The sequence below is a fragment of the Lontra canadensis genome, unplaced genomic scaffold (genome assembly GCF_010015895.1).
Source record: "Lontra canadensis isolate GAN:19392208 unplaced genomic scaffold, GSC_riverotter_1.0 scaffold71, whole genome shotgun sequence".
In the NCBI taxonomy this organism is placed as follows: Eukaryota; Metazoa; Chordata; class Mammalia; order Carnivora; family Mustelidae; genus Lontra; species Lontra canadensis.
Window position 1 is genome coordinate 2,497,918 of NW_022631065.1, and position 26,603 is coordinate 2,524,520.

Sequence of the window (26,603 nt, forward strand, 5' to 3'; positions counted from 1 at the left end):
CTTGGGCTAGACCTACCCTGCCTCCCCCACAACCCCCAGAGAGTTCTACTGACAGCAAAGAAAAGGTAGAAAGATGCCACGTGGGAAAGTGCGCCTGCCACAGGAACCCAAGTGAGCCGAGTAAAACACTGAAAACATGGCTTGAACCGCAATGCTCTCACATGGCTGGTGGGAATCCAAAAAGGGAGTCACTTCGGGAAGCAGTCTGGTGACTTTTTACAAGTCTAAGCATCCTTCACAGATGTGGTTAAGGATCTTGCCAAGGGAAGAAGCATCCTGGATCATTGGGGTGGGCCCCTCACAGGGGTCCTTATAAGAGAGGAAGGAGGGCCAGAGTTGGAAAAAGAAGTGATAAGAAGGTGGAGGTAGGATATGGTACACTTGGAAGATGAGAGAAAGGGTCACAAGCCAAGGACCTGTGGAAGTGACCTGTGGAAGCCAGAAAAGAAAAGGGTTCTCTCTCCAAGGCTCTGTGGGGGATACAGTGCTGCCAACATCCTGATTTTAGACTGCTGACCTCCAGAACAGTCAGAGAATAAACTTGTGTTGTTTTTTGGCCACTAAGTTGGAGATAATGTGTTCCTGCCACCACAGGTAACGAGTGTACCTGCCTGGTATTCCTACCTTTGGGCATCTAGACCAGTTCTTGTGTTTCTGTGCCCATCTTTATAAAGATGTCTGCATTGTTCTTCTTTTAAAGTAACACATTTATTGATGTATAATCAGTCCCTTACAGTGAATAATTCAATGGTTCTTAGTACATTCACTGAATTGTGCGACAATTACCAGTCCATCCTAGAACCTTTACAAACACCTCAAAAAAGGAACCCTGTGTCCTTTACTACTCATCCCCTATTCGACCCATTCCTTCCAGCTATAGGCATCTATCCATCTAGTTCTGTCTCTATAGATAGGCCTATTCTGGACATCTCATATAAAAGGGATCATATACAGCATGCAGTCTTTAGGGACTGGCTTATTTCACTTTGCATGGTGTTTTCAAGGCTCACCCATGATGCAGCATGTACTTCACTTCTTTTTATTGCTGAATAATATTCCATTGTATGGATATACCACATTTTATTTGTCTATTCATCAGTTGATAGACATGCGGGTTGTCTCCACTTTCTTGGCTATCATAAACATTCATGTTTTTATCTGGAAGAATAGGACACTCAGTTATTAACAAGCATTTATTGGGGTGCCTGGGTGGTTCGGTCAGTTGGGCATCTGCCTTCAGCTCAGGTCACGATCCCAGGGTCCTAGGATTGAGACCCATGTTGGGCTCCCTGATCAGGGGGAGTCTGCTTGTCCCTCTCCGTCTGCCCCTCACCTGACTCGTGCTCGATCTCTCTCTCTCAAATAAATAAATAATATAGTTTTTAAAAATACAAGCTTTTAACTGCTTGTTGTGTACATACCACAGAGGTAGGAGTAGGGGTTTGGGAGGAGGGGGAGATGTAGGAAGGTGGATACCCGGAAGAAATGTAAATATAAAATGTAGCTCCTGTCCTCTTACTAGTGGGAGAAGACAGACTAAGAATTCAAGTAATATTTAAATAACTAATGATAATCATGTGAATTATTTTCTTGGGACAATTTTCTTTTCATGTCTTTTCTCCAAACTGAGTATGAAAGTGGGCTGGGGTCTTTCTAGAGGGTATCAGTTAACGAAGAAAACAAGAAACAGAACCCCTTTAAAAAGACAGGTTTGACCCGTATAAATATCCCAGAGGGTCATGATGTCCTAGAATAGAATGTTTGTCCCCAGAGACATACTTTCCTCTCTGCAGTTTTCGACATCAACAGGGACTTGGTGCCAGGTCCAAACTGCTCAGCGTCAGGCTGACCTCAGCTCTCCTTGCTGACCTGGGAAAGGTTTGCTCCCTGGCTGCTGTTTTCAATGGACCCAAATCCCATTTGTGAAAGTCTGGCAGGATTTCATCAAGGGCAGACTTCAGGCCCCTAATTCATAGCCAGTATCATTAGCATCATTTGTTGAGTGTCTGCAAGTGCTTGGGAATTAGCAACAAATCTTTCCGGCATTGTCTATGGCTTTAATGCAGGAAATAAATTTGGGCTCTGTCTGCACCATCCAAGGATCAGAGGCAATGGCTCATTGGCTCTGCAAGAATTGCTTTTTGTCACCCAGGGATACAATATGAACCAGACTCCATGTGGCTGTGAGGCGTGAATAACATGGCTGTTTCTCAAGCTGTCAGGGGTGAGCTGGGTTTTCTCATGCATTCATTATACGGCAGAGGCAGGGCCACATACAACTGGGGTTCCTGAATGGAGAGATTTAGCTAATGTGATAATATCCATTTACTCAGCATCTTCTATTATTGTCCACATTTGATCCTCAAAATAGTGCTGAGCAATATAGGCGAGGCAGAAATGCACGTTACCATTTGATAGATGGGGAAGTTTCATGCATACAGAAAGCTAACCCTTTAAGAGTCTTCATCGGTACCAGGACCCCGCTGGAGCCTTTCCAGAAAGCCTCCTTGCTCACCGTTGAACTCAGCACCCTGCCTTGGTCCAGACCCGGAGGTGATCCGGAATAAATATTTGTTGAGCGAATGAGTGATAATTGGTTCTAATCATTAAATTCCTCTCGGGCACTGAATCCAGATAGTTTAGTGGAACAGGTTTCCTTCGGTATCTTTGCCCTTTGTCTGCTCAATGTTTTATTCTCATATTGCATTGGCAGTGAAAGAAAACTCCCTTCTTGCCATGGGAAAGGCAAACAGCCACGCAAACCTGGAAGATAGCCAAGTCTGCAGGGCAATAAAGGAGGCAACCCGGTTAGCTATTAACCAGCAGACAAGATAATTCAGCTAGTTATCAAACTATAGGCACCTCCCTTTGGAGGCCCATTCCTGACTTTTTCCAGCTCAAAGTGGTGAGGCAGATTAAGGTCTTGGGCAATTACAGTGTGCTCTTCCCCTCCTTCCCTCCCCCAATGGCACTCAGTGGCAGCGGGTTACAATAAGTAGCAGGCAGCTTAAGGTGTAGGAAGTGACAGAGGGCAGGCAGTCTACGGACTGAGGGGTGGGGATAGCTGGAAAGGGGTAGCCTTAGGCATTGACTATGGGGTGTCAGGGTAATGTGGGAAACAAAGGCAGAAGAAAAACTATTAAATTTCCTTACTGCCTACCTCCCATTGACAAATCCTTGAAACAGGCAGAGTGACATTCCTTTACAGACTGGATGTTAATACTTTGCCAAGGGCAAAAGGCCATCTTAGCCTCCCCAACCCAGGATCTTGTAAATCTACTTTAACGTATAAAAATTCTTTGGAAACTTCCTTCATCTTTACCCCCCAAGTTACATGCTGGCAATTATCCTCCAAGCATATAACCCACCGATATACATCGGAAAGGTCTCCTGACTGAGGGCTTACTAAACAGTAATAAATGACGGTTCCCTAACAACAGCTAGCCCCCTCAGGGTCCTGGAAACCTTGTTACCAAAATACCTGGGAGTCTTGTGCTGTCCCTAACCTCCTCCCAGCTCGAAAGTATATAATGGGCTACTTCTCCTAATCCCAGTGCTGCCCCTGGATGCTGTCCCCGTGCTTTAACAAAACCACCCTTTTGCACCAACAGCATCTCAAGAATTCTTTCTTGGCCATAGGCTTCAAATCCTAACATCTTTCCCACATCAAGGGGGAGACTTCAATGGCTTCTTACATTTTCCTCAAATTTCACATTTATTTTGCTATCCTTTGAGGCTTATTCCCTACTGATGACCTCTCAAGATATCAGGGTCCTTTTACTTTATATTAAATCAAAGGTACAAGTCACAGAATTGTGAACATGTTATGATATGCTTAAGAGATTGAGTAGTATAAAGATGTGTGTGGGATAAACTAATATCTGTAATAGGAAATGAGGCAGAAAAGAGAGTTTTGGGGGAAGTGCTAGCAGTTAAGATAAAATATTTTCTTTTATCTCACCAGGTTGATATTGTGTAAAATCATGGTTTTAACTTCTTTTTTAGCACTTAGTATCTCATAAACATTTATCCTATGGTGACTGAAGATTTTTGAACATGGAGACACATCTGTCTATGAACAAGGTACTCTTCAGTGAATCTGCCAGCCCCTTGATCTTGGACTTCCCAGCCTCCAGACTGTTAGAAATATATTTCTCTTGTTTATAAGCTACCCAGTCTATAGTCTTCTTCTATAGTTTTCTGAACAAAGACAGTACTCTACCCCAGCCAAACAGCATGGAGAAAAAACAGGGCCCATCCCTACCCCTGTCAACAAAGACCAAGGGGGTGACCTAAACTTCCATCCTTGCTCAAGGTCCCCCATGCCCTCTCAAAGAAGACCTGGTGGGGAGCTGGCCCTTTCATTCCTCCTCAGTAATGATGAAAGCTCCCCCTCCCCGAAAAGCCTTGTGGGATGCTGGGCTTCCATCCCCACCCAGCAATAATGAGGCACCCTTCCCCCTCCCTTCCTGGATGGTGTCAGAATTGGCCATGTGGGAAGCCACAACTTTCACCACCATTCGGTAGTAACATGGCATCCTGCCCTTCCTGAACTATCATCCCACTTCCTGTAAATCTGTAATTCTTTCAAAATAAAAGTAAAAAAAAAAAAAAAAAAACCCCAAAGACTTTGCTGTCCTCTTTCTAGTCCTCTCATGATCATGCCAGATGACTATATATGGGAGTCAGGGGAGGGCAGCAGAGAGAGAGAGAGAGAGAGAGAGGGAACAACCCAACATGAGCAAATTTCTAATTGTTTTCCAATTGGTAAATATTTTGAAACACTGTTTCTCTTTGCAACATTCTGTTGTCCTCAGTACCTACTGGCCTTCCTGATGTGTGTGGCATAAAGAGTATAAACAAGATTTTAAGTATGAACTCCTAAGAACTACTGGTCCAAAGGAGGGAGCTCCCATATGCCCCAGGCTACATGAGGATCATCGAGGGAGCTTTAAAAATATAAATTCCTAAGATGCCTCACGTGTGAGATTCTGATAGCTCCGATCTTGAAGAAGCATCCCTGAGCCAATGCCCCTGTGGTTCCTGTTGGCTGCAGCGGTTGCTCTGACTCAGAGAGGACAAGGTGAAGAGATGTGGGTGATACTCCTTGATTTGTTCCATTCTAAATCTATGACTTAGGGCATGTCACTTCTCTTCACTCTCCTTCGCATATTGTTTTTGATGACAGAGGTTTTGCTTCCCCAGTTCTGATTAATTTTCAGAATAAAAGGGAATGTAAGAAGTACCCAGAGTTAGATAAAACCTGTTGCCCTCACTGCTTTGTGTTCGCTACCCCCCACCCCATCTTCCAGTCTGACACCTGCATTCTTTTTTTTTTTTTTTCTTTTTTTTAAGAAACACAGGGAGAACGGGAACACAAGCAGGGGGAGTGGGAGAGAGAGAAGCAGGCTCCCCGCTGGGCAGGGAGCCCGATGTGGGGCTCAATCCCAGGATCCTGGGATCGTGACACCTGCATTCTTAATTGCTTCCTCCTGGGGGCTGAATGCTTGTTTCGGGGAAACAGCCGGTGGAGGGCGGTACAAAAGTCCTCCCAGGCCTCTACACGGAAGCCAGAAGCTGTGATTTTGGAACACTGTGATTGCCTCTGACAATGAGAACAGATTGACTGCAAAACCTTGAGTGCCATTTAGCCAGATCTGCCAGACCCTGAGAAGTGACACTCAGGTCTGCCCCAGGAGCTGCATCCATACACTAGCTGTTGGAAAAAAACAGGGCTATGACTCTGGGGTTGTTGCTTCCTGCCATGAGTGAGGACAAGGGGGTGGGGGGCTGGACAGATTCCCCAGGTGGCTTCCGGCTCCAGGAAGACAACCCTGCTTCCTCAGGAGGCAACAGATTGCACTCTCTCTTATTTATTTTTTTTTAATTTTATTTTTAAGTAATCTCTATGCCCAACGTGGGGCTCAAAACCTACAACCCTGAGATCAAGAGTTACATCTCTCCCAACTGAGTCAGCCAGGCACTCCATCTTTTAAAAAACGAGTGGATCATATTCAATAGCTTGATAACATTAAGTGCCTGTCTGGTTTTATGTCACTTTCAGGATGATCCAAAACTTTTGGTCATCTATTTTATCCAGAGGCATTACTTAAATGTCAGCTCCAATACCACCATAAAAACAACTAACTGGGTCAGAGGGAAGGTCAACTAACACTACCAGGGAGCTCGTATGTGTCAGAAAGGGCACAATGTGCTTTTTGTACATACTGTTTCTTCTATTCCGTATAATAACCCTGGGAGGTAGGTGTTATCTATATTTTATATAAAAAACATATGGTTTGTGGAAGCTGTACAAGAGGGGTACTCCCCAGAGATTAAATATATGAAGGTGTGTGTGTGTGTGTGTGTGTGTGTGTGTGCGCGTGTGTGTATGGGGGAGGGGCAGTATTCACCTCTTCTTTATCTAGAGAAATTGCCACCTTTGTCATGTGAAAGGCAGATGCAAGAAATCATCTGGGAATTTTTGAAAGCAGCTTCCCTTAGGTGGGTAGGGTGGATCTCCCTGGGATCACAGCAAGGAGGGAACAGAGGCTGGCTGAGGACAAAGCAGAAGCTGACACCCTGCAATCCTCACTCCTGGGTGGGACACCTGTGACATCTTCCAGGAATCTCTCCACGGTCTTACTGTTAATGCCTTGCTACAGGGGAAAAACCACCTTGACAATGGTAAGGCCCTTATAGTTGCTCTTTAGCAAATTAAAGTTCTTTTAAAACCTCCCTTTTTCCTTACCACCTCCAACCCCATAGTATATAATCAGCCACCCCTCACAGCCCTGGTGCCCCTCCCTCTGCCCATGGTTTCTGTCTCCGTGCTTTGCTTTAATTAAGCCACCGTTTTTGCACCAATGTCATCTCAAGAACTCTTTCTTGGACTCTTAATCTCACAAAAGCAAACTGAGGGTTGCTGGGGGATGGAGGGAGTAGGGATAGGGCGGTTGGGTTATGGACACTGGGGAGGGTATGTGCTATTATGAGTGCTGTGAAATGTGTAAGCCTAATGATTCACAGACCTGTACCCCTGGGGCAAATAGTACATTAGATGTTAATAAAAATAATTTTAAAAAATAAAATAAAATAAAAATTCTTTCTTGGCTGTTGGCTTCGAACCTTCATGTCGTCTTTCCCGTATCATTTGGCGCCTGAACGTGGGGCTTTGAGTCTTTGTATCTGAACCCAGTTTCGGTGCAAAATTGGTGAGTGCTTTCTCTCCTTTTCCTTTACTCTCATTTCAAGGGCTGTTCAAGGAGCACGGTCTTATTGGAACACTTTCATACCAGTTGATCAGGCTGCAATCTCTAGCCCATGGCTACTCCATGGGGAGGGGAAAGTCTGACTTTTGGCTAGAAGTTACTCCCCTGACCAGGATGGTAGTAAGACCCAGAAACTAGATGCCTCTCATACATAAAATCATCTTATCTTGGGCATGGGACAGCCACCTAAGTGACTAGCACGGCTGCCGATCTTAAGACTCCTGTGTGAGGTTTTCTCCTGACTGATCTAATATGATTCCCTTCATATCCCCCATCTAGCCACTTCCAGCCTCAGGACCTCCACTGGGAGCCAGCTGAAACCAGTACCTGATGGAATTAAAACCCAGCCAGGAACTGTTTCCTAGGGTTGTCTATAAGGCCCACATGTGTTGGGATGTCTCTTAGAATCATGATGGATTTCTACCTTTACTGTTTTCTGTCAATGTCCTATATACTATTTAGATTACAAAATTGATTAATTCCCCCTTGTAAAACTTTTCTAGTGTTCTCCACTGGCTTAAAATGGCAGGTTCTTTAAGGCAAGGTATTTTGGTCCATTCGCCAGCACCCATTGTAGTCTAGAATGCGATGGGAAAGCTGGGGGAGGGTGCCCTCCATCTTACAGGGGCCTTCAACAGCGCCAGTGATCATAGAGATTTTGTTAAGGGATGCCTTGAATTGCTTTGACACCAGGAACCTCCGACATATCCTACATGTGGGATGCCACTTAGGAGTTAGGAGGGGATTTTCTTTGGTAACGGACCCCCTCTAGCACCCTCATGGGAGTTTTTTCAGTCCCCAAGGATTCTCCCTTGGGATGCCTTATAACCCACCAGAAACAATTCAGATTGCAAAATTTAGGAAAGTACTGATCTCCTGTAATACCACAAGACCTCAGTGGGATCTATCAGATCTCTTCTTCAGGAAACCGGGCAAATGGACCTGGGGTACCTTCATTGCTTGTACCTAGGCCATTGTTGCTCTACACCAGCACCCCAATGGCCTCTTGGAGAACATATTTGGCTAGTAAACTCTCTCCTGACATTGGATGATAATTACCTAAATAAGCCTCCAACCAAATCCAGGTTGTGGGAGGAAATACAGGCCATTCCTAGCAAAGGGGACTCTGTCTCTCTTTCTCTCTTCACTGTTCCCCCTAAGAGATGTGGGGGCTTCTCCCTCTCTCGTTTCCTGGGCTAATGGTTGTAACTGGAGCCAACTGTGGTTAGTCTACCTTGGGACAGGGACCTTAAGGAATATTCCCAAGCAGCTGCCAAAACTCCTTTGTTTGGGGGAAATGCCCTGTCTTCTCTGGCCCAATATGGATTGTCTATCTTGCCTTGTTGGCAGGAAAACATGGCATCTGCTCTTCTGTTGGAGCTGATGAGCTCTAGAACTGAGAAATCTTTCTCTGCCTTCTGGAAGCACGTGGCCTCTCTGAGTCCCCTTCCCCTTCTCCCATTTCTGCACCACCTTGGGGGAGTCCTGCCTAACCGGCTTCTGTACCATCCTCGGTGCCACAGGCACCATGGCTCCCCCTCCTCCCCACATCATCATCAAAACCGCCCACTCCAGATTTCCCCACCAGTGTCTCAGGTAAAACGGGGAGGATCCAGGTAGAACATCATTCAATATTTAAACGAAGTTAAGTTTGTTGGTTTAATTAAAATAGACATGTCCTTAAAGTTACCATCACTAAATGTGGAAATTTTATTCTGTCGAGGTTTACGGAAGGTCAAATAAGCTCATGTTATCTCTGTTGCAATTTGTTAGTAAAAAGTTGACTAAAATGATTGTCTCATCAAAGTTTTTGTAGGTAATTGTTAAAATAGCTTTCATAATCTTTGGTAACCTGAAACTTTACAGTTCTTATTGGATAAGAAATGGGATTAAATTCATCAGACATCTAGGTCTTTTCCAAATAGGGTAAAGTGCTAAAGCACTGAGTACTGAATGTAGATAAGTGCTTTTGATTTATTGCAAAGAACTAAGGATATTTGAGTCTGTTGGTTAAACATGTTTTGCTCAACTGATACGCAAGTCTGCTGTCTAAAAGTTTTGGTGTAGCAGTTCACAAAGGGTCACTACTTAGTCTTCACTGGAGACTAAGGTTTCTAAAGAATGCAAAATTCTACTAAATATAATTGAGGCTGATGGAAATAAGGGAAGCAACTCAATGTAGAAAAGTAGGAGGTATCTAAGAAAGATAAAAGGAATGGGAATGCATTTTTGAAAGTAAAAGAAAGTAATTTTGTCTTAAATAAGATGGTTGTTTGGAAAAGAAGGTAATTTTGTCCTAAATAAGATGGTTGTTTGGCATGGGACAAAAATCTGAATGCAAAAGAAAATTGTACAATGTTTGTGAAGGGAAATATTTGGAAAATAATTTTAGGTGTGATCATAATGGACTAAGATTGAAATGAATGGGTTTTAAAGGTACACTGGTATAAAATTGAAATTCTCTCTGTTCAAAAGACAAGTTTTCCTGAATTATTCATCTGCTCTGGATAAGAAAATGGGAAACCAAGTTGTTTTTTTCTCTTTTGTCTGCCCAGAAAACCAGTTTCTACGTTTTGTTTTTTATCAGGTCTTTCATTACTTGATTAAAACTTCTCAATATTAAAGGAGCTAAGTTTTGCTAACAACTATAGAGCCCTACCTATTTGCCTTTCAAATCTCTTACTGTCACTTTGATTAAATAAAAATGTTTTGTAATTATCTGTAATCCTATTCAGGCATGTACTATATAACTTAAAGGTTTTAAACTTTCCCAAGATTGGAATTGTAAATGAAGTCTCTCTAACTCATTAGGCCTTTTTATTTGCTTTGCTAAGTTACTCTGGAAGTACTGTTAAACAAAGGATAAATAAGCCTTAGGAGGTTAACTTGGGGTAAGTGCTATAACTATCCTAGAAATGGCAATTCCTAAAGTTTCAGTGTAAGGTCATCACTTGATATTTTGATTATTGAAGTGTTAGGCATCACAGAAATAATCACATTTCCTTGCCAGCTATACTGTAAACTCTAATGTCATCAGATCTTTAACTAAGTCCATTCTGATCTTTTTGTCATTTATAATTGTTTGAATTCTCTTGTAAAATGAGATTCATCTTCAAGGAGTTTCATAAAAAAGGATTCAAGGCAAATACAGGTTCTTTAAATTACCTTTTTAATAAAACTGAAATGGCTTAGAATTTCCAGAACTAAAACTGCATTCAAACTAAACAAGAAACAGTAACACAGGACTAACTGAATTGGAAAAAAATTGAGTTTTTTGTGACTCTCATTTAAAACATTGCTGGTTCTCTAATGTTTGCTCCTCTAGGCTAAGGAACCTTTAAGATCTGTGACTTACAGAAATGTGAAAATACTCATTTGTAAACAGATCAAAGCATTCAACCTTTCTCTCTATCTGAACTCTCTGAAATTCAAAAGATCTCAGTAAGTGTGCTTCCGTGGCAGTCATAGCCATTTGCATAAGTTCAATGAGAATCTATTCTCCTTATAACAGGACACCATTGGAAACATTGGTTATTTTATCAAGGTTTTGACAGGAATGTCATACTTCAGAGACATGCATAGACTCAGATATGACCAAACAGCTTTAAGGAACTAAGGTTGACTTTATGAAACCTGAAGCCATAAAGCCCCTTGGAAATGTTGGCCTGATACCTGGCCTACAGAGTTCCCAGCAGTCTCACCAGCTGAGTAAAGAATGTCACTTCCTGGCAGGTGCAGGAAACTTAAGATGCTTTGGGAATCTCAGTAAAGAGAAATCTGCCCAACTCTACAGGGATTGCAGGCAAGTACCTGCTTGGCTTCTGGCCTGGAGAGGCTACTAAAAGTTCAACCTAGAGATTCCTTATAAAAAGTTCCAGTAAAAAAGATTCTAAAAGATCTAATTGATCAATCACTATTTTGCTAAGCTTATGTAAATAATTATGCCAAGTTTGTTAAAATTGTGCTTGTTTGGCAAACAAATTAGTCTTGATTTGGCTATCTCTGGAAATGAAGGGTTAGAGAGAAAAAAATTGTTTCAATAACACACTTTGTGGATGTTAAATTCTAGTTCTGATTGTCTTTAAATGTTTATTGTTTACCTAAAGCTAGACAACTTGAGGTAAACTTCAGAGAAATTGCCACAATAGCTCATAGACCATCTTTGTGCTTTACATTTTGTGGGGATAATAATAGCACCCCATGGGCATATGATTATTTGAGTAACTTGAAATGGGATTGATTCCCCAAAAATTGTATAACTCCACTAGCACCTTGACCAATTCTATGTGGCTGGAATGACAAAAATCCTTCCCTTAAAGCCAGAGCATACCCCACTCCAAAGGGTTAACTATGGGCTTGTGGAGATAATAGAATGGATGACCCCACTTTCTTGGTGATTGGACTGGATGGTGACTTGGGGATGCTCTTATCTCTTGACAAGTCTTCCCCCATTTGCCAGTGATTCCTCCTTAATTAAGACTAGTGGCAGTAGTTTCATGGAAAGGGGTAAGAAAAGCTGCGTATGTTACAGTCTAATAGACTGAGGCCAAAGCCCTGTTGGCAAATATGTCTGCCCCAAGAGTAGAGTTAATAATGCCCAGCTGTGCTTTGCAATTGGCAAGAGCCTTAAATATTTATACTGACTCCAACTATGGGACTATTATCAAGCCACAACTCCCCAAATATGGGCCTAAAATTATTGCACGTTCAAAGAACGGCCCTCCAAAACTGAGTAGCCCTTGAAATCCTGACTACACTTCAAAGAGCCCCAGTATTATATGGCTGGCTCCTGGCTGGGACCTAATGGCTATGGCACTCTAACTTGAGGCCGTGGCTTCCCCCAGCCTGGACAGGCCACTGTACTCTGGGTTTTGCCTGGATGCACAGGCACTTTATTAAAACCATTACCAACCCAGCTAACCTTCCAAATTTAAAAGAGTGGTGGGCACAGTTTGTGTTACATTGGTGTAATCACCTAGCATCCATCTCTGTTACCTCTTTGAAACTGGAGAATGTTGTTTGACACATAGAAACTCTTAATTACATGGTCAAAGCCCTAAATGATACTCAGAGCATCTCTCCACTAAATAATGAAGTAACACAAATGTGTGAAATGGTTCTACATAATAGAATGGCATTAAATGTTTTAATTGTTTCACAAGGTGAAACTTGGGCTAGCATAGAAACAGGATGTTGTGCATACAGTCAGGTTACCACAAAATACTTCTGGGTTTCTGACTGACATGTATACTCAAAATGGTGCTTTAAATGATATTTTCCCTTCAGGGATTGCTATAAACTCCTGGACTGGAAGAAAATTATCAAAGGTCAACTATCAGAGCTCTTATTCAGACTTCTCTTTTCTCAGTTACAATATTAACCTTACTCTGTTATTTCCATTATCTCCCTAGTGCTAAGACTCCTTCACTGACCTAACTTCCAGCTAATGGATGATCCTTTTTACTCAAGGAGGTTCAGACGTTGACAGCGTCGGATTCAGCTGCCTCGCCCTTTTGTAACCCCAGTACTGACCCATAGGTAGGGACATCTCTACGCCCTATTTCAGCAGGAAGATGTTACAGAAGATGAGACCTTCCACCTTCAACAGCCTTAAAGATTTCAGGGTCAAAATTGTTCAGGGGGTTAATGAGCTAGCTAACAGAAGGCTGGCTGAAGACAAAGCAGAAGCTGACACCCTGCAACCCCCACTCCTCAGTGGAACTCGTGTGACATCTTCTAGGAATCTCCCCACTGTCTTAATATTAATGCCTTGCTACAGGGGGAAAAAAACCTTTGACAACGGCAAGGCCACTGTAGGTGCTCTTTAGCAAATGAAAGTGCCTCCCCCAACCCGATTGTATATATCAGCCACCTTGCATAACCCCGGGTGCAGCTCTTTCTACCCATGGGTCCTGTCTCTGTGCTTTAATAAACCATTTGACACCAAGGATCTCAGCCGTTGACTTTGAACTCTAAGTCAGTCATCTTTCTCTACATCAACAGGATGTGACCTCTCTTAAGAGGAAGGTGTAGAGGAGGGACAACTGGGAATTGCGGGTGACCAGAAGCAGAGGATGGTGGATCTGCAAGGTGGGCTAGTCTTCAACCAGTACTCCAGGATCACTGGGACACTGCTTGATAGAAGGAGGCTTAGCAGTCAGTGTTGCCTGAAAACATGGACTGCAGCAGCCTGGACAGCTGTCACCTAGTTCTGTCAGAAACAGCCAGCTGGGTCATTTCCTGCTCCCTTCAGACTGTCACAAGCATCAAGAGGAACAGAATGTCAGATCTCCTTGCTGTTTTCTGCATATGGGGAGTGAAGCAGAGCATACGAGTCGCTCCTTGAACTTCATTAAAAATAAGTGAGGAATCTGAGATTCAGAGAGCAATGAGGTGGTAATTCCAGGCTGATACTGCTATGTGTGCCATGGCAGAGATCTGAGCTCTGGACGGGGATGGTGAAGCCCGTGTATATTCTGTTCCATGTTTCTGAGCTGTTCCCCTTCACCAGAACTAGGTGGACATGAGTAATGAACTCTGAGGGTTGAGTTTTCTGCCGGATAGAAACTGTATCTCTACCAGACTAAAATCTTAAAGTTAACGGAGAGCTTCGCATAGTCTGTCCTAATCACATTTCATCCATAAAAAACCAAAACTCAATTTTTTTTTCTGGTTATAAAAATGTTAACCTTGGAGAACACTTGAAAGATACTGAAAAGAATAAATCCCAAAGTAGAAATTATCTGCAAAATTTATAACGAACAAGTATACTGTTTTTGCTTTAACCCCGAAAGAAGTTAAATAAAGGTTCATCTTTCTAGAGAATGAAGTAATAATTTGGAGGGCATGTTAGACAATGTTCTAGAGTGGATTGGAAGGTGTGTGTCCTTGTGGGTCCATGTAGATCCTTTAAACTTCTGTCAGGATATCAGACTTGAAAGCCCAACACTTTTTTTTTTTTTTTTTTTTAAGATTTTATTTATTTGACAGACAGAGATCAAAAGTAGGCAGAGAGGCAGGCAAAAAGAAGACGAAGCAGGCTCCCTGTTAAGCAGAGAGCCCAATGTGGGGCTGGATCTCAGGACCCTGGGATCATGACCTGAGCCGAAGACAGAGGCTTTAACCCACTGAGCTACGCAGGTGCCCCAAAGCCCCACACTCTTACTCACTGCACAAATCTATGACGCCCCAGTGAAAAAGGTAACCTTCAAAGCCCCAGGTGATTTAAATGTTGACCAGAGATGAGTGTTGAAGCCTGAGCCAGAGCTGCCTAACTTGGTAGCTGTTTTGTTTTTTTTTTTTTTTTTTTTTTTTTTGTGGAGTGCTTGGTCTTCTGGGAACATGGGTCACTCTCTCCCACCTTAGAGTCCTTTCTCAGGCAACAAAAAGCTTCCCAAGAATCCTCTCCTCTCATTTCCTTTCCATAGGCCTCAGTCTTCTTTCCTTTTAGTACCAATTCCTGGGATTCCTCGCCCCTTTACCAGGCTGCAGAGTGGGACACATGTCACAGCATCTTCAGCTACATACCAGAGTCTCAGGGAATCTTGTTCTCTCCTGGTATCTTGGATTTTCATCTGCTACAAAAAAAAAAAATAATAATAATAATTAATACACACACAGAGAACTTCCGGAAGATGTACTTGAAGAAGGAAAGTTATTCTAGAAGGATCAGAGGCTGGTGGAAAAAGAACTTTCCTAACTATAATTCCAGAAATTCTCAATGCGAATCACTCATTCATGTGAAGACGCAGTCTCTGTCAAAATGTACAACAAACATGTAATTTTGGGAGGGACTATCAAACTAGGCCAAAGTCCTAGTGTATTTCATCCCTAGGAGACAGCATGACCCTGAGAAACAGGGCACTGTTTGCGCAAGTTCTTAGAGGTGGTGAGAGAATGGCTGGATCCAGCACTGGGCATTGGGAGAGCACTGGCTCTCTAGAGAAAAGGAGAGGAGTCAGCCTTGGAAAGAAGGGGAAAAGAGGGACACTCAAACCAAGCTGTTTTCTTCATGGTTTTGCTGAGGACTGACCCTTGCTTGCTTATCAGACTTTCTCCTGGGAAGGGGCATCTGGTAGACACTGTGATGCACCATCCAGATGCCCCTTTAGTGAAAGACACGCTGCCCTCCCAACAGGGAGTGCTGTTGGTAGTCTTCAGCTGCCTCCAGCTCCCCACAACCCTTTCAGGAATTTCCTGAACACAGGTGGGTGCCTCAACCTACTCTATGATCATACCCTTCCCAGGGCTATTCACACCTTGGTGACAATCCATGCAGGGGTATAGAACCCTGACCATCTTGTCCAATTCAGGGCAATTTGAAGGGCACTGACCAAGATGTCACTGAACCTGCACAAAGCTCGACCAATCTTGCCAACCTTGCTCTCTTCCCTTCTGCAGGAGTTGGACCCCAGGATACTCTTGCACAGGGTGTTCAGGCTCTGCAACAGGGCTCAAGTATGGGGAAAAGAAATTATATTTGGAAACCACTTCCTCTAAATGGGAGGGCAAAGCTCTTGACACTCCTGAAACGATCCAATGCAGATGAAACCTCCCCTTTGTAGGTGCTGAGAGGAACAGTCATTCAAAGAAGTGTAAGGAGCTTTCAAGAGGGCCCTGCAAGTGCAATTCAGAAAGTTCTTTGTCCCCAAGACAGCCAGGGTGGCAGTGCCCACCCTGTATAAGGGAAAGAGCCTTTGCTCAAATCAGCTGGCGGTGCTAGTTAGCTGGTTCATTCTTAGAACTGCGCTGTATGATTCTGCCTCTCTTTGAAGCTGCACTTGAGATGAAAATAATCCCGTCTTTCTCACGGATTTTTTGTAGTCCTCCAAGAGCTGAAGCTCTGTCTGAGGTCAAATGTTTCTGACTTGTGTTGTACCATCTTCCATAAGTAAGGCCAAGGATACAAGCTCCCATTCACTGCATTTGTTTTATGAAGGGATTAGTCATACCTATAGTGGTGCCTGAGAGCTCAGCCTGGCTCTTCAGCGTCTCTTGGCTACAATACGTTTCTCTGGAAGTGTGCTTGTATCACCGAGGATGAAGCAGCTTTTCTCCTTTTGGAAGGTGGCCGGAAGTTTTGTTTTTCCCCAGAAAGATGTTGGCAGAACTAGGCCAAGACCTCCATTTCTATGTTGAGACCTGCTCCCTAACGTGAAGGTATGAGGAGGTGGGGCTTTTGGGAGATAATTAGGTCATGAGAGCGGAACCCCATGACTGGGATCAGGGTCCTTATAAAAGGCGCCTCAGAGCACTGTATTGCCCCCCTTCTGCCTGGTGAGGCTCTGAAGAGGACAGCCCAGAAGAAGGTCCTCACCAGAACCTGACCATGCAGGCACCCTGATTGATCTTGGACGTCCAGCCTCCAGAACTGTGATAAATAAATTTCTGTTGTTTATAAACTACCCGGTCTGTGGTACTTTATCACAGCACCCTGAGCTAAGGCCCTAGAGAAGGTTCCTTTTATTCGTTTCCACACGGCAGAGTCAGACTGCCTAGGTGAATACACACAAAGCTTTGGCATATCCACCTTGTAGCAGGAAGGTAATGTGTGATATTAATGCTTTTCCTTCCAGTATCTCCTTCTGTTCATTGACCCTTTTCTCCCTGGTATTTCTAATCCTTCCCCTCACCAATTTCTTTTTGGCCTTCTCAGTCCATTGCCCCAGGAAAGTAATGTGTACCTAACACCCCCTGAGAATGACAGAAACAACTTAGATTTAGGCCAAAAAGTGTGAATTAATGTTTTCAAGACCAGAAAAGGATTCCAGGCTAGGAAAGAGGCAAGGAGCAGGAGAGCTTAGTTGTTGATTCCCCCTTGCCTCCCCGCTTGAAGGTGAAGAGAGAATCCCAAAATGGTTATGTGAAGCAAGATGTATTAGTGTGTCCAAGTTGCTATAAAGAAATATTATAGACTGGGTGGTTTAAACAACAGAAATTTCTTTCTCAGGGTTCTGAGTTCTGAAAGTCCAAGATCAAGGTGCTGGCTAATTTGTTTCCTGGTAAGAGTTCTGCTGGCTTGCAGATGGCTGCTTTCTCACTATGTCCTCACATGGTGGAAAGAAAGAACTCTTTGGTATTTCTTTTTAGAAGAACACTAATAATATTGGTATAACTTACTTGATTTAATCCTAATTATTTGCTTACTCTAAATATAGTCAAACTGGGGGTTAGGACTTCAAAATATGAATTTGGGGGGTGGGGAGATAACTTGGTCCATAATTCAGGAACTTGCTGCCCCCAACAAAGAGAGAAAGAGATAGATGGAGAGGCAGAGAGAGAAAGCAAGCCGACTGGTTATAAAATTCTGCTAAATAGTGTGCCCAGGCAAGCACGGATATTTGCTGTGGTTCCACATGGAACAAGAGGGCTGAGTGGTTCTCATGTATCTGAGAAGAGCCCATAGACGGCTGATAGAGCCAGACCAAAAGGAATGCTGCAAGTAGGGGGAAGGCATGATATAGCAGTAGCGGAGAACAAGATAGAAGGATGCACGTATAGATGGAGGATCAAATGCTTCTTCTACTTCATTCACCTTACCCCAGCAGAAATCCAAATTTAGGTAAAACTCTGGTGAAAGGGGATGGATTTGAAATCCTGGCAGAATGGGGGCTCAGAATAAAATGAAGGTAAAATACAGAACTATAACTCCTCTTGTACATATATATAAAAAAAAAATACAAACGTATTTTGTTTATCAGGTAGAGAATCTACCAGAGTCTTGGTCAGATTCTCTTTCTGGTCTGATTGGATTATAAACATCAGTGACTATAGCTGATTTTTTTCCTTAAAAACAACGCAAAGGAGAGACTTTGTTCCAGTAGATAGAACCTCTTTCCTTAGCTCAGATCTGTCAAGATTCTTGGTTGCAAAGAGCGGAGACCACTTCAGGTTAAATTAAGCAGAAAAAGACACTGCCCTGGGGTAGTAAGCATAGACACTAACTGTCCTGACTGCTGGTCTCCTGACTCCCCCACCAGCCTTGTTCTTGAGTCCCAATTGTCCTCTTTTCCTCCCACATTAGTAGCAACATAGAAGGGTGAAGTGGGGGAGTGAGAGGATGGATGTATGCGTGCATATGTGCAAAATAGATCTGGAAGTTACACAAGAAATTGGGTAATATGGATTTCACCCATGGAGAACTGGATGGTAGAAGGAAGGTAGAAGGAAGACTTTTTACTATATAAATTTTTTTGTAACTTTTGATTTTTTATTCATTGGAAAAATAGCCCACTTTAAAAATCATTATTTCTAAGTCCTTGTTCAGTCCAATTCAAAATCTAAATCTTATACCTATTTCAAAGCTCCTTACACGTTCTGAAGACTGGCATGGCTCCACAACCTGCAGCTGGGAAGGAGTCAAGGTCTGTTTTCTCCTTTTACTCTTCCTCATCTTCACTTCTCTTGCTCTTGGCTCCAGCAGTGGACGGGTAAGCTTTGGATAAAATCTCTTAAATCGGGGACGCCTGGGTGGCTCAGTTGGTTAAGCTGCTGCCTTCGGCTCAGGTCATGATCCCAGTGTCCTGGGATCGAGTCCCACATCGGGCTCCTTGCTCAGCGGGAGCCTGCTTCTCCATCTGCCTTTGCCTGCTACTCTGTTTGCCTGTGCTCGCTCTGACAAATAAATAAATATTAAAAAAAAAAAACTTTAAAAAAAAATTAAAAAAAAAAATAAAATCTCTTAAATCGGTGCAATTGGAGGTTCCCTTTGGTCCTTACACTCTGAAATGCTGGCTCTTTGTGGGTATTTCAGTGGCTCCTTACCTCCCCACCCTGTGTAGGAAATTCCATCTGCATAGTATCCTGAAGAGTTATGTGCTCTTTGGCTGATCTCTTGTAAACCCTCCCCCACCATTGTCTCCCTCCTGTCCCTGGGGGATCTTTCATGGTCTTTTATGCTATAGTTCCTTGCAGCAGCAGAGGATCCTTAGAGGGAAGCTCAGCTTTCTTTCTTTGGAATCAATTTTACCCATGGGATTATTACACATCCTGCCATACCAAACAATGCCCTTTCTACAAACAAGGGTTGCTTCAGCCAGCCTCCTGCCTTGAGTTCTCCAGGCAGGAGACAGGCATTAGTCTTTACATGTAGGTCTGAAATCCAAACTCAAGTTTTCCTGAGCACTCTGACTATATCTGCTCTGGGACACTGAGGGTAGGCTCATGGATTTCTGGGTTCTGCAGGGATTTAGCCCAGATTTAATGCCAGTCCTTTTTGTCAGGAGCCTCTGCCACCAACTTTTCTGGGAGTGAGGGGAGAGGGGAACATTCGGGGACAACTCATGACTCAGCATTCCCTCGTTCAATGAATTCCAGTCTTTTGCTTATTTGAGCTGTTAGAGTATGAGTGTGAGAATTCAAAGACAAGTTTGACCTGCTCTTATTAAAATCTGGAGGGGGCTAGCTCCTAGGCTGCCCACCTTACAATGTAGAGTTCTAATGGCCTGTTGCCCTCAGCTTTGGGGCCTTAGCCAAAGTTTTGTTACAAATGGAAATGTCCTAGTTCACATCTGGTTACTCATATCGCTAAAAACTTCAAAATAACATCCTGCCACGTAAAGAAAGTTCTTATCTTTAATAACTACCATTTTACTGAACGTTTATAAGATACAAAGAATTTTACATATTAATTCATTAACTACTCACAACACTATTATGATATAGGGATTTTCATGCCCATCTCAGTGAGAAAACCTGAGACCCATAGGTCCCATAGGCCGACATCAGAATTGGAATTTGAATCCAGATCTGTTTGACTTCAAAATCAACCTGCGTATAAAAATGAGTAGTACAATTAGCATCTACTGCAATTGTCTCCCACCAACGAGCTACAGAATTACGGTGGAAGTATAGTTATTGTGAGTAATCGAAATACCCTTAGGCCTATCAAACACTGTGTGTGGATTCAATAAACAGATGTATATGCTATTTCTTATCTATCACTTTAACAAATAATGCTCAACAAAGGAGTTCTCTTTTTGTGCCAGGTGGGGATACATCAGTGTACCAAACAAGCTAAAATCCCTGTTCTTGTGGAAATAAAAATGTGTTAAAATCATACCAGAAATTACATTTTTTGTCATCACACATTTTACCAATTAACTAAAACTGAAAATATGACTTATCACGTGAAGGCTCAGGAAGAACTTTGCTATTGAAAATGAGTCTTCATACTGGGCCCATGGGGAAGCCACTGATAGTATTTAAATAAATGATTGCAAGGACACAATACATTAGATGAAGGAGGGATTTGTGAGTAGTCAAGTCCAAGCCGGCGCTGACAATATCTGGGTCATAGAAGAAATATTGGGCAATCTCCATTGGGTAATCCCATTCATACATCAAACAGCTCAGTGTAAATTATAATTACTAATTCAGTCAATTAGAATCGTAATTCCACTGATGAAAATGATGAGGAATCTCAGCAACATGGTTGGAGGCAGGGAGATGGATTACTTTACCTCGTGTTTACCCTTTGACTTCTGGGACTCTGAGGCTCCTTCTAAAGCTCTTACAGCAGTGACCATTGGTTTAAACAGGGAGCAGTCATATTTGATCTGTAACTTCAGTCCTCCAAGATCCCAGGAAAAAGTCACTCATTCATTTAGTGCTACTTAAAAGCTGTATCATAGCTTGTTTAACCAAAAGATCCTTATTCCAAGAAATTAAGTGTCAGTAAGGTTGCTTTTGGTCTTTCTCATCACGTCTTACCTTCGCCGGGATAATAGCACGAACGCACTGTTACCGTCGGTAATTCTTCCAGGTCCTCACAGCGGGGGCCGGTAAGCAGTATTAGCCTCTCCACATGCCAGCCGAGCTAAATGGAAGAGCAGATTGGTTTAGAAACACGGAGAGTTCTGCACTGCTCTTCCCATCTCGCCGCGACTTCCTAATTCCTCTTGCCACCCCATCCCCGCGGCCTGAGGACCGGCTTTGCGGCTCGCTCCGCCTCCCGCAAGCCTCCACTTAAACTACAACCAGGGGGAAGCCACCAACCTACATTTCCCATAATGCTTAAGCGCTGACGGGCCTCGCGTGGGGTTTTCCCGAAGCTGCCGTTGTAATTAATGTTAGATCATAGCCACATTTCCGGGGAACGGCCGAGTTATCGTCCACTTCGTCGTTCAGATACCTTTTTCCCCCTCCACGTGCGATCTCTAATGTTCGGCGAAGAGGTCTCTGTGGCGGGAAATTCATTCAGGCGACTGCTATGGCCACCCATTTCCTCTTGGAGCCTCGGCCCCTGCCAGGTCCTCGGGGGCTTGGGAGTGTCATTGGTGGATGACCGCAGCTCCTGCTGCTGTCGCTGTCACCGCGACCATGGCTTCTGGCAGCAGTGGCATGGCTGCCGCCCGCCTTCTGTCGCGCTCCTTCCTCCGTGAGTCCAGCCGAGACTCTCTCTTCCAGGCCTCCGCGAGTTCCTGGCCTCGCCGGGCCCAACATCCTGGTCCAGGCCGCGGCTGGGCCCTCTGGGGCCGGAGCTCGGTGGGGGCCTGGGAGGCGCGAGAGTGCGGCCCCAAGCCGGGGACCACCGGATTTGTAGGGTGGGACATGACCTGGGCACCTGGGTTAAGTGGCGTGGCCGAGCCAAGATTCGGGTGTGGGAGCCCTGTAGACTTGGGGGCATGCTCTGCCCCCCGCGATGATGAATGGCCGGATGGGGGCGGCGTCTAGACTGTCCCTATTTGGGAGTGAGAGGTGAGGTGGTCCAGGATTAACTCAGCTGAGAGAGTGAGTGTCTGGATTGAGGGGTAGGAGGAGGAATGTCTTAGTAGCACATTGGGAGAAGAGGGTGAGGCTGTCCCTTAGTTTTTGTTTTTGTTTTCCCCTGCAAATTGTAGACTAAGCAGAAAGGTGGGTTCTGCACCCTAGAGTGAGCATAGCCCAGAATACTCCTAGAAGTTTAGGGTTGGCTGGGACTTTAACCAACTGTTTGCAGTGTCTCCATCAGGCGGTGTGAACGCCTCAATCCCTGAAAACTTAATACCCAAAGTTGCTAGTTTTTGAATAACGCTGACTGTTAAAAATTCTTGCTATGTTCAAAGTCTCTGTGTTAGGTAAGCTGTATAGAAAGAGACTTTGGAATCAAACCAAATCACATTTGAAGTCTGGCTAACCCCTTACAGTCTGTGTAATAACCCTGGGACTTTTCTTAATCGTGACCAGCCATTAGTTGTCAGATGCTTCCAGATTTAAGAGATGTTAAAAAGTGAAAAAAATGCACATCTTAGAAAGGGTGCAGTACAGGATAATCCGGGTTCACTGTACAGAATAGTTGAAACAATTTACATAAGGCACATGGGATGTAATACACACTCAACTAAAGTTAGTTTTCTTTCTTCCTTTCTTACACTTTACTCCTAATTCTGTTTGTACTGAATATTGGACAGATTTAATTCATTTCTTGAGAAGATCACATTCCAAAAGTGTGCCAGGATAAGTATGCACTCAGTAGTTGCACTTACTTAACTCGACAACATGAGGACAGACCTCTGGCTAGATAACTTTGGCAAGTAGGAAAAATTGGGTTTATTTGGGAAAGTTTTCTCAAGATTCTTATTGTATAATTAAAGGACTGTTGAAGGTGTCCTAGGCAGAAGGGGAAAAGGGATTAGTTACAGCCAGGTCATTCTCGCCTGGGGTCCTGCTTATCAGATTTTCTGAAGAATCCTAGCCTCAGATAGATCTGCTGTCTTAGTAGGAGGAGAGTCTAGCAAAGTGTCTAAAGAATCAGGATCTTTAATCTGCCCTTAGCGGTCCTTTTCTCACAGAGCTGGAAGTTCTTTTTTCCTAGACTGTCAGGACCACGAGACCTTAAAGGATCATCTAGTTTAGCTTTCTGTTGCTGGAGTGTATCCTACTCATGTGATTAATCTGTTATTAAGGGTTGGAGAGGTCTGAGATCTGAACCAAGTTATCTCCTGTATTTATGCAAGACTATAGTGTTTAATGCAGAAAAACCTCTAAATCCTCGAAATCTTCTGTTTCTCATGCCACATGTTTAATCCCATTTCCACTCCCACTAGAAAAACAGCCACAACAGTATCACCTTATAAACTTTTTTAAAGGGTGGTCACAAATTATTTAGGCTCTAAGATTAGTAATAGACCTGAAGATGGCTAGCAAATTTTGTTTCCTCTGTTTTCTTAAGTTTCAGTTGATGGTACATTTGTGCTAAAGGTCACAAGTGTTGCAATATTGATTTGAGTTAGGGAAAACGAAAAACAAGAACAAAACTCAAACATCTGTAGATGTCTTAAAGAGCCCTGTTGGAATGTTTAGAAATTTTGGAGTCAAAATTTGGCTTGGTTTTATAGTTTACAAAACCAGTTTTATAGTTTCTGAAAACCAAACCAAACCAGTTTTATAGTTTATGAGAAAAGGGAGAGTCCAGTTGAAGTAGGGAGAGAAAATAAAATGAAAAATAAGGAAGATTTCTTCCACGAGAAAGTTTAAGGATTTTATAAGCACACTTGAAGTTGAGATAGTAAAGCTTTTCAAGAAATATAAAGCTAGGCAAGCTCATTTCAAACATAAGCTGGGGACAGGGAATAAAAAACCAAAAAAAAAAATAAATAAATAAACATAAGCCAGGAATTCCTATAAATTAGGTCTTGTAAGTGGAGAATAAGAGCCAGTATTTTTGAGCCTCCAAGTTATGTTTTGTTTTGTTTTTTTAAAGATTGTATTTATTTATTTGAGGGAGAATGAGTGAGAGAGAGCATGAGAGAGGAGAAGGTCAGAGGGAGAAGCAGACTCCCCAAGGAGCTGGGAGCCTGATGCGGGACTCAATCCTGGAAGTCCGGGATCATGACCTGAGCCGAAGGCAGTTGCTGAACCAACTGAGCCACCCAGGCGCCCCAAGTTATGGTGTTTTAATGTCAGAAAGTGAACCTTACCATCCAGCTGGTCTCATATGCTGGTCTCATATCTGTTTGGCAAATGAGAAAATAAACCCAGAAAGTTTCCTGGCCAATATCAGATTGGGTATTAGAGCTCTGGTCTTCTGACTCTGCAGTGTCCTTTCTACTAGTATGTGCTGTGTGATACTGTGAGTCTCTTTTTCTGAAGTTCTGGTCTTTCTTTTTTTTTTTAGTTCTTTTTTTCCTTTTTGGCCACCTTGTTTTGTTGGGGTGACTACCCTGCTCAAAGTTACCATCTGCCTTTTCCGTGTGTTTGTCAAGCTGTGTAGGCCACTTTTGAAATCAGGCATTTAGAAGTGTAGTTGGGCAAAAGGGACCCTCAACGGTGATGTTTCTGGTACTACTGTCTGTTGCTGTTGCATCTAAGGGCCAAATCTCTGTTTCAGAAATACAAAATAGTCTTGATCTGAATGTTCCAGTGGAACCATGAGAAAGCAATTTGACTTTCTCACCTCAAACTCATTCTTCTGTAGAAACATAATTGGGGGTGTTCAAAATAATTTTTGTAAGCATAGGAGAACAATTTCATTTTACCGGAGGACAGGAATGTTGCTATTGACCCATTTTTTTTCTTTGTAACATTTCTAAAATTGGATATTTCTTTTTTTTTTTTTAAGATTGATTTGTTTATTTATTTATTTGACAGACAGAGATTATAAGTAGGCAGAGAGGCAGACAGAGAGAGAGAGGAGGAAGCAGGCTCCTTGCTGAGCAGAGAGCCCGATGTGGGGCTCGATTCCAGGACCCTGGGATCATGACCTGAGCCGAAGGCAGAGGCTTTAACCCACTGAGCCACCCAGGCGCCCCTAAAATTGGATATTTCTTATAATTGATGGTTTCTACAGTAAATTGGCAGCATTTTTTCTTTCTTGCTAGTATTTATTAGTACTTAAGTGGTATTTTAGATTTGATGAAATATGGCACTTTTGGCCAACTTAGCTTAATTTGTAAGTAAATATTAAATGAATATATAATTTTGCATTTGAACAGTGGATTGTCTGGGGTTTGGGAGTAAGTGGCTGCTGAGTTACTCTGCTATAAGGTTCTATAGGTAAGAACCGCGATGGTCTATATATATTATGTATATCTAATATATGTAATTAATGAATAACCGTTTATTGATGCGTGCATGCATGGACACAAGGACACAGTTTGCGAGGTGACTTTGGAAGAGGAGTATTTTCATGAACAGAGATTCAGATTATTGGTTGGGAGCGTGGTCCTGATCATACAAGGCTATGGTTTGAGTCACATCTGCGCATGTGCTCTCTGGCCCGACCTCCCGTCATGCATCCCACAGCCATCTTCTAAATGCTGTGGTTACTCTCTTTGGGGAAGAGGACTCAGCATGTGGCTAACGGATACAAATTTGTCACCCTTCTTGAAGGCACATGTCTCTCACATTACTCAGCCTGTTTCTCTCATAGCCTTTGTTACAGTTTGCAACTTCTGTAGTTTTGCTTTTCTTTGTTTACTGTTTAGCTGTCTTACAGGGTAGGATGCTTCATGTGGGTAGGACCTGAGTCCATCTCGTTTGCTCCTGAATTCCTAGTACCGGGCAGATAGCTTGGCAAAAAGAACACCTCGAAGCAGTATGGTCTTTTCATTCTGCATTGGTAATCATAATGATGATAGAGAGCTAATAATGAAATAGCACTCCCCGTACCCTAGGCATTGTTCTGTGTGCTTTTTATATTATAAACTCATTTAATTCTCCTGTTGCCTATGAGGTACATAGTATTACTATCCCCATTTTTTTTTTTTACAGTGAGGCTGCTCCTTTAAAAATGTTTGTTATGGTAAAAATTTACAAGTATGTCTGTACACACTACATGTAGACATGGATTAATATAGTTATTGATAAACATAGGATATGCATGAGGAGATATATAGAATAAATCATTGGATTTTTTTTTTTTTTTTTTTTTTTTTAGAGGGAGAGGGTGAGAGAGAGAAGGAGGGGAGGAGCAAAGGGAAAAGGAGAAGGAATTTTAAGCAGGCTCCATGCTCAGCGCAGAGCCGGACATGGGACTCCATCTCACAACCCTGAGATTTGATTGAACGGAAATCAAGAGTTAGATGCTTAACTGACTGAACCACCCAGGTGCCCCAGCGTTGGACTTATTTTAAAATATGAATCATATGTTCTCTCTTTTTAGGAAATAGTTTACCTTTGTGTTCATGTAGGATGTGCATCCAATATTGGGAGCATACCAGCTACTTTGCTACCCAATTTACCCAATCATCATCTCATATCAATCACAGAATAGTGGTGCTGTTATGGGCAGCTACTCCATTTATAGATGGGAAAACTGAGGTTAAGGGAGATCAAAAGATCTGTCTCAGGTCAGTGGTTGGTGAGGAGCAGAGTGAAAACTCAGGCCCAGGCCTGTCTGATTCTTCAGAGCAG

The 26,603-nt window shown here is 43.0% G+C and overlaps 1 protein-coding gene across 1 annotated transcript in view; it reads left to right on the forward strand.

The window, feature by feature from the left end:
- The first annotated feature begins 21,515 nt into the window (after positions 1-21,515).
- Positions 21,516-26,603, forward strand: part of SUCLG1 (succinate-CoA ligase GDP/ADP-forming subunit alpha) — a 32,441-nt gene continuing 27,353 nt past the window's right edge. Inside the window, exon 1 of the mRNA XM_032880680.1 lies at positions 21,516-21,648. Within this exon, the coding sequence (XP_032736571.1) occupies positions 21,552-21,648 (97 nt within the window). The 5' untranslated portion in view covers positions 21,516-21,551. The remainder of the gene's footprint in view (positions 21,649-26,603) is intronic.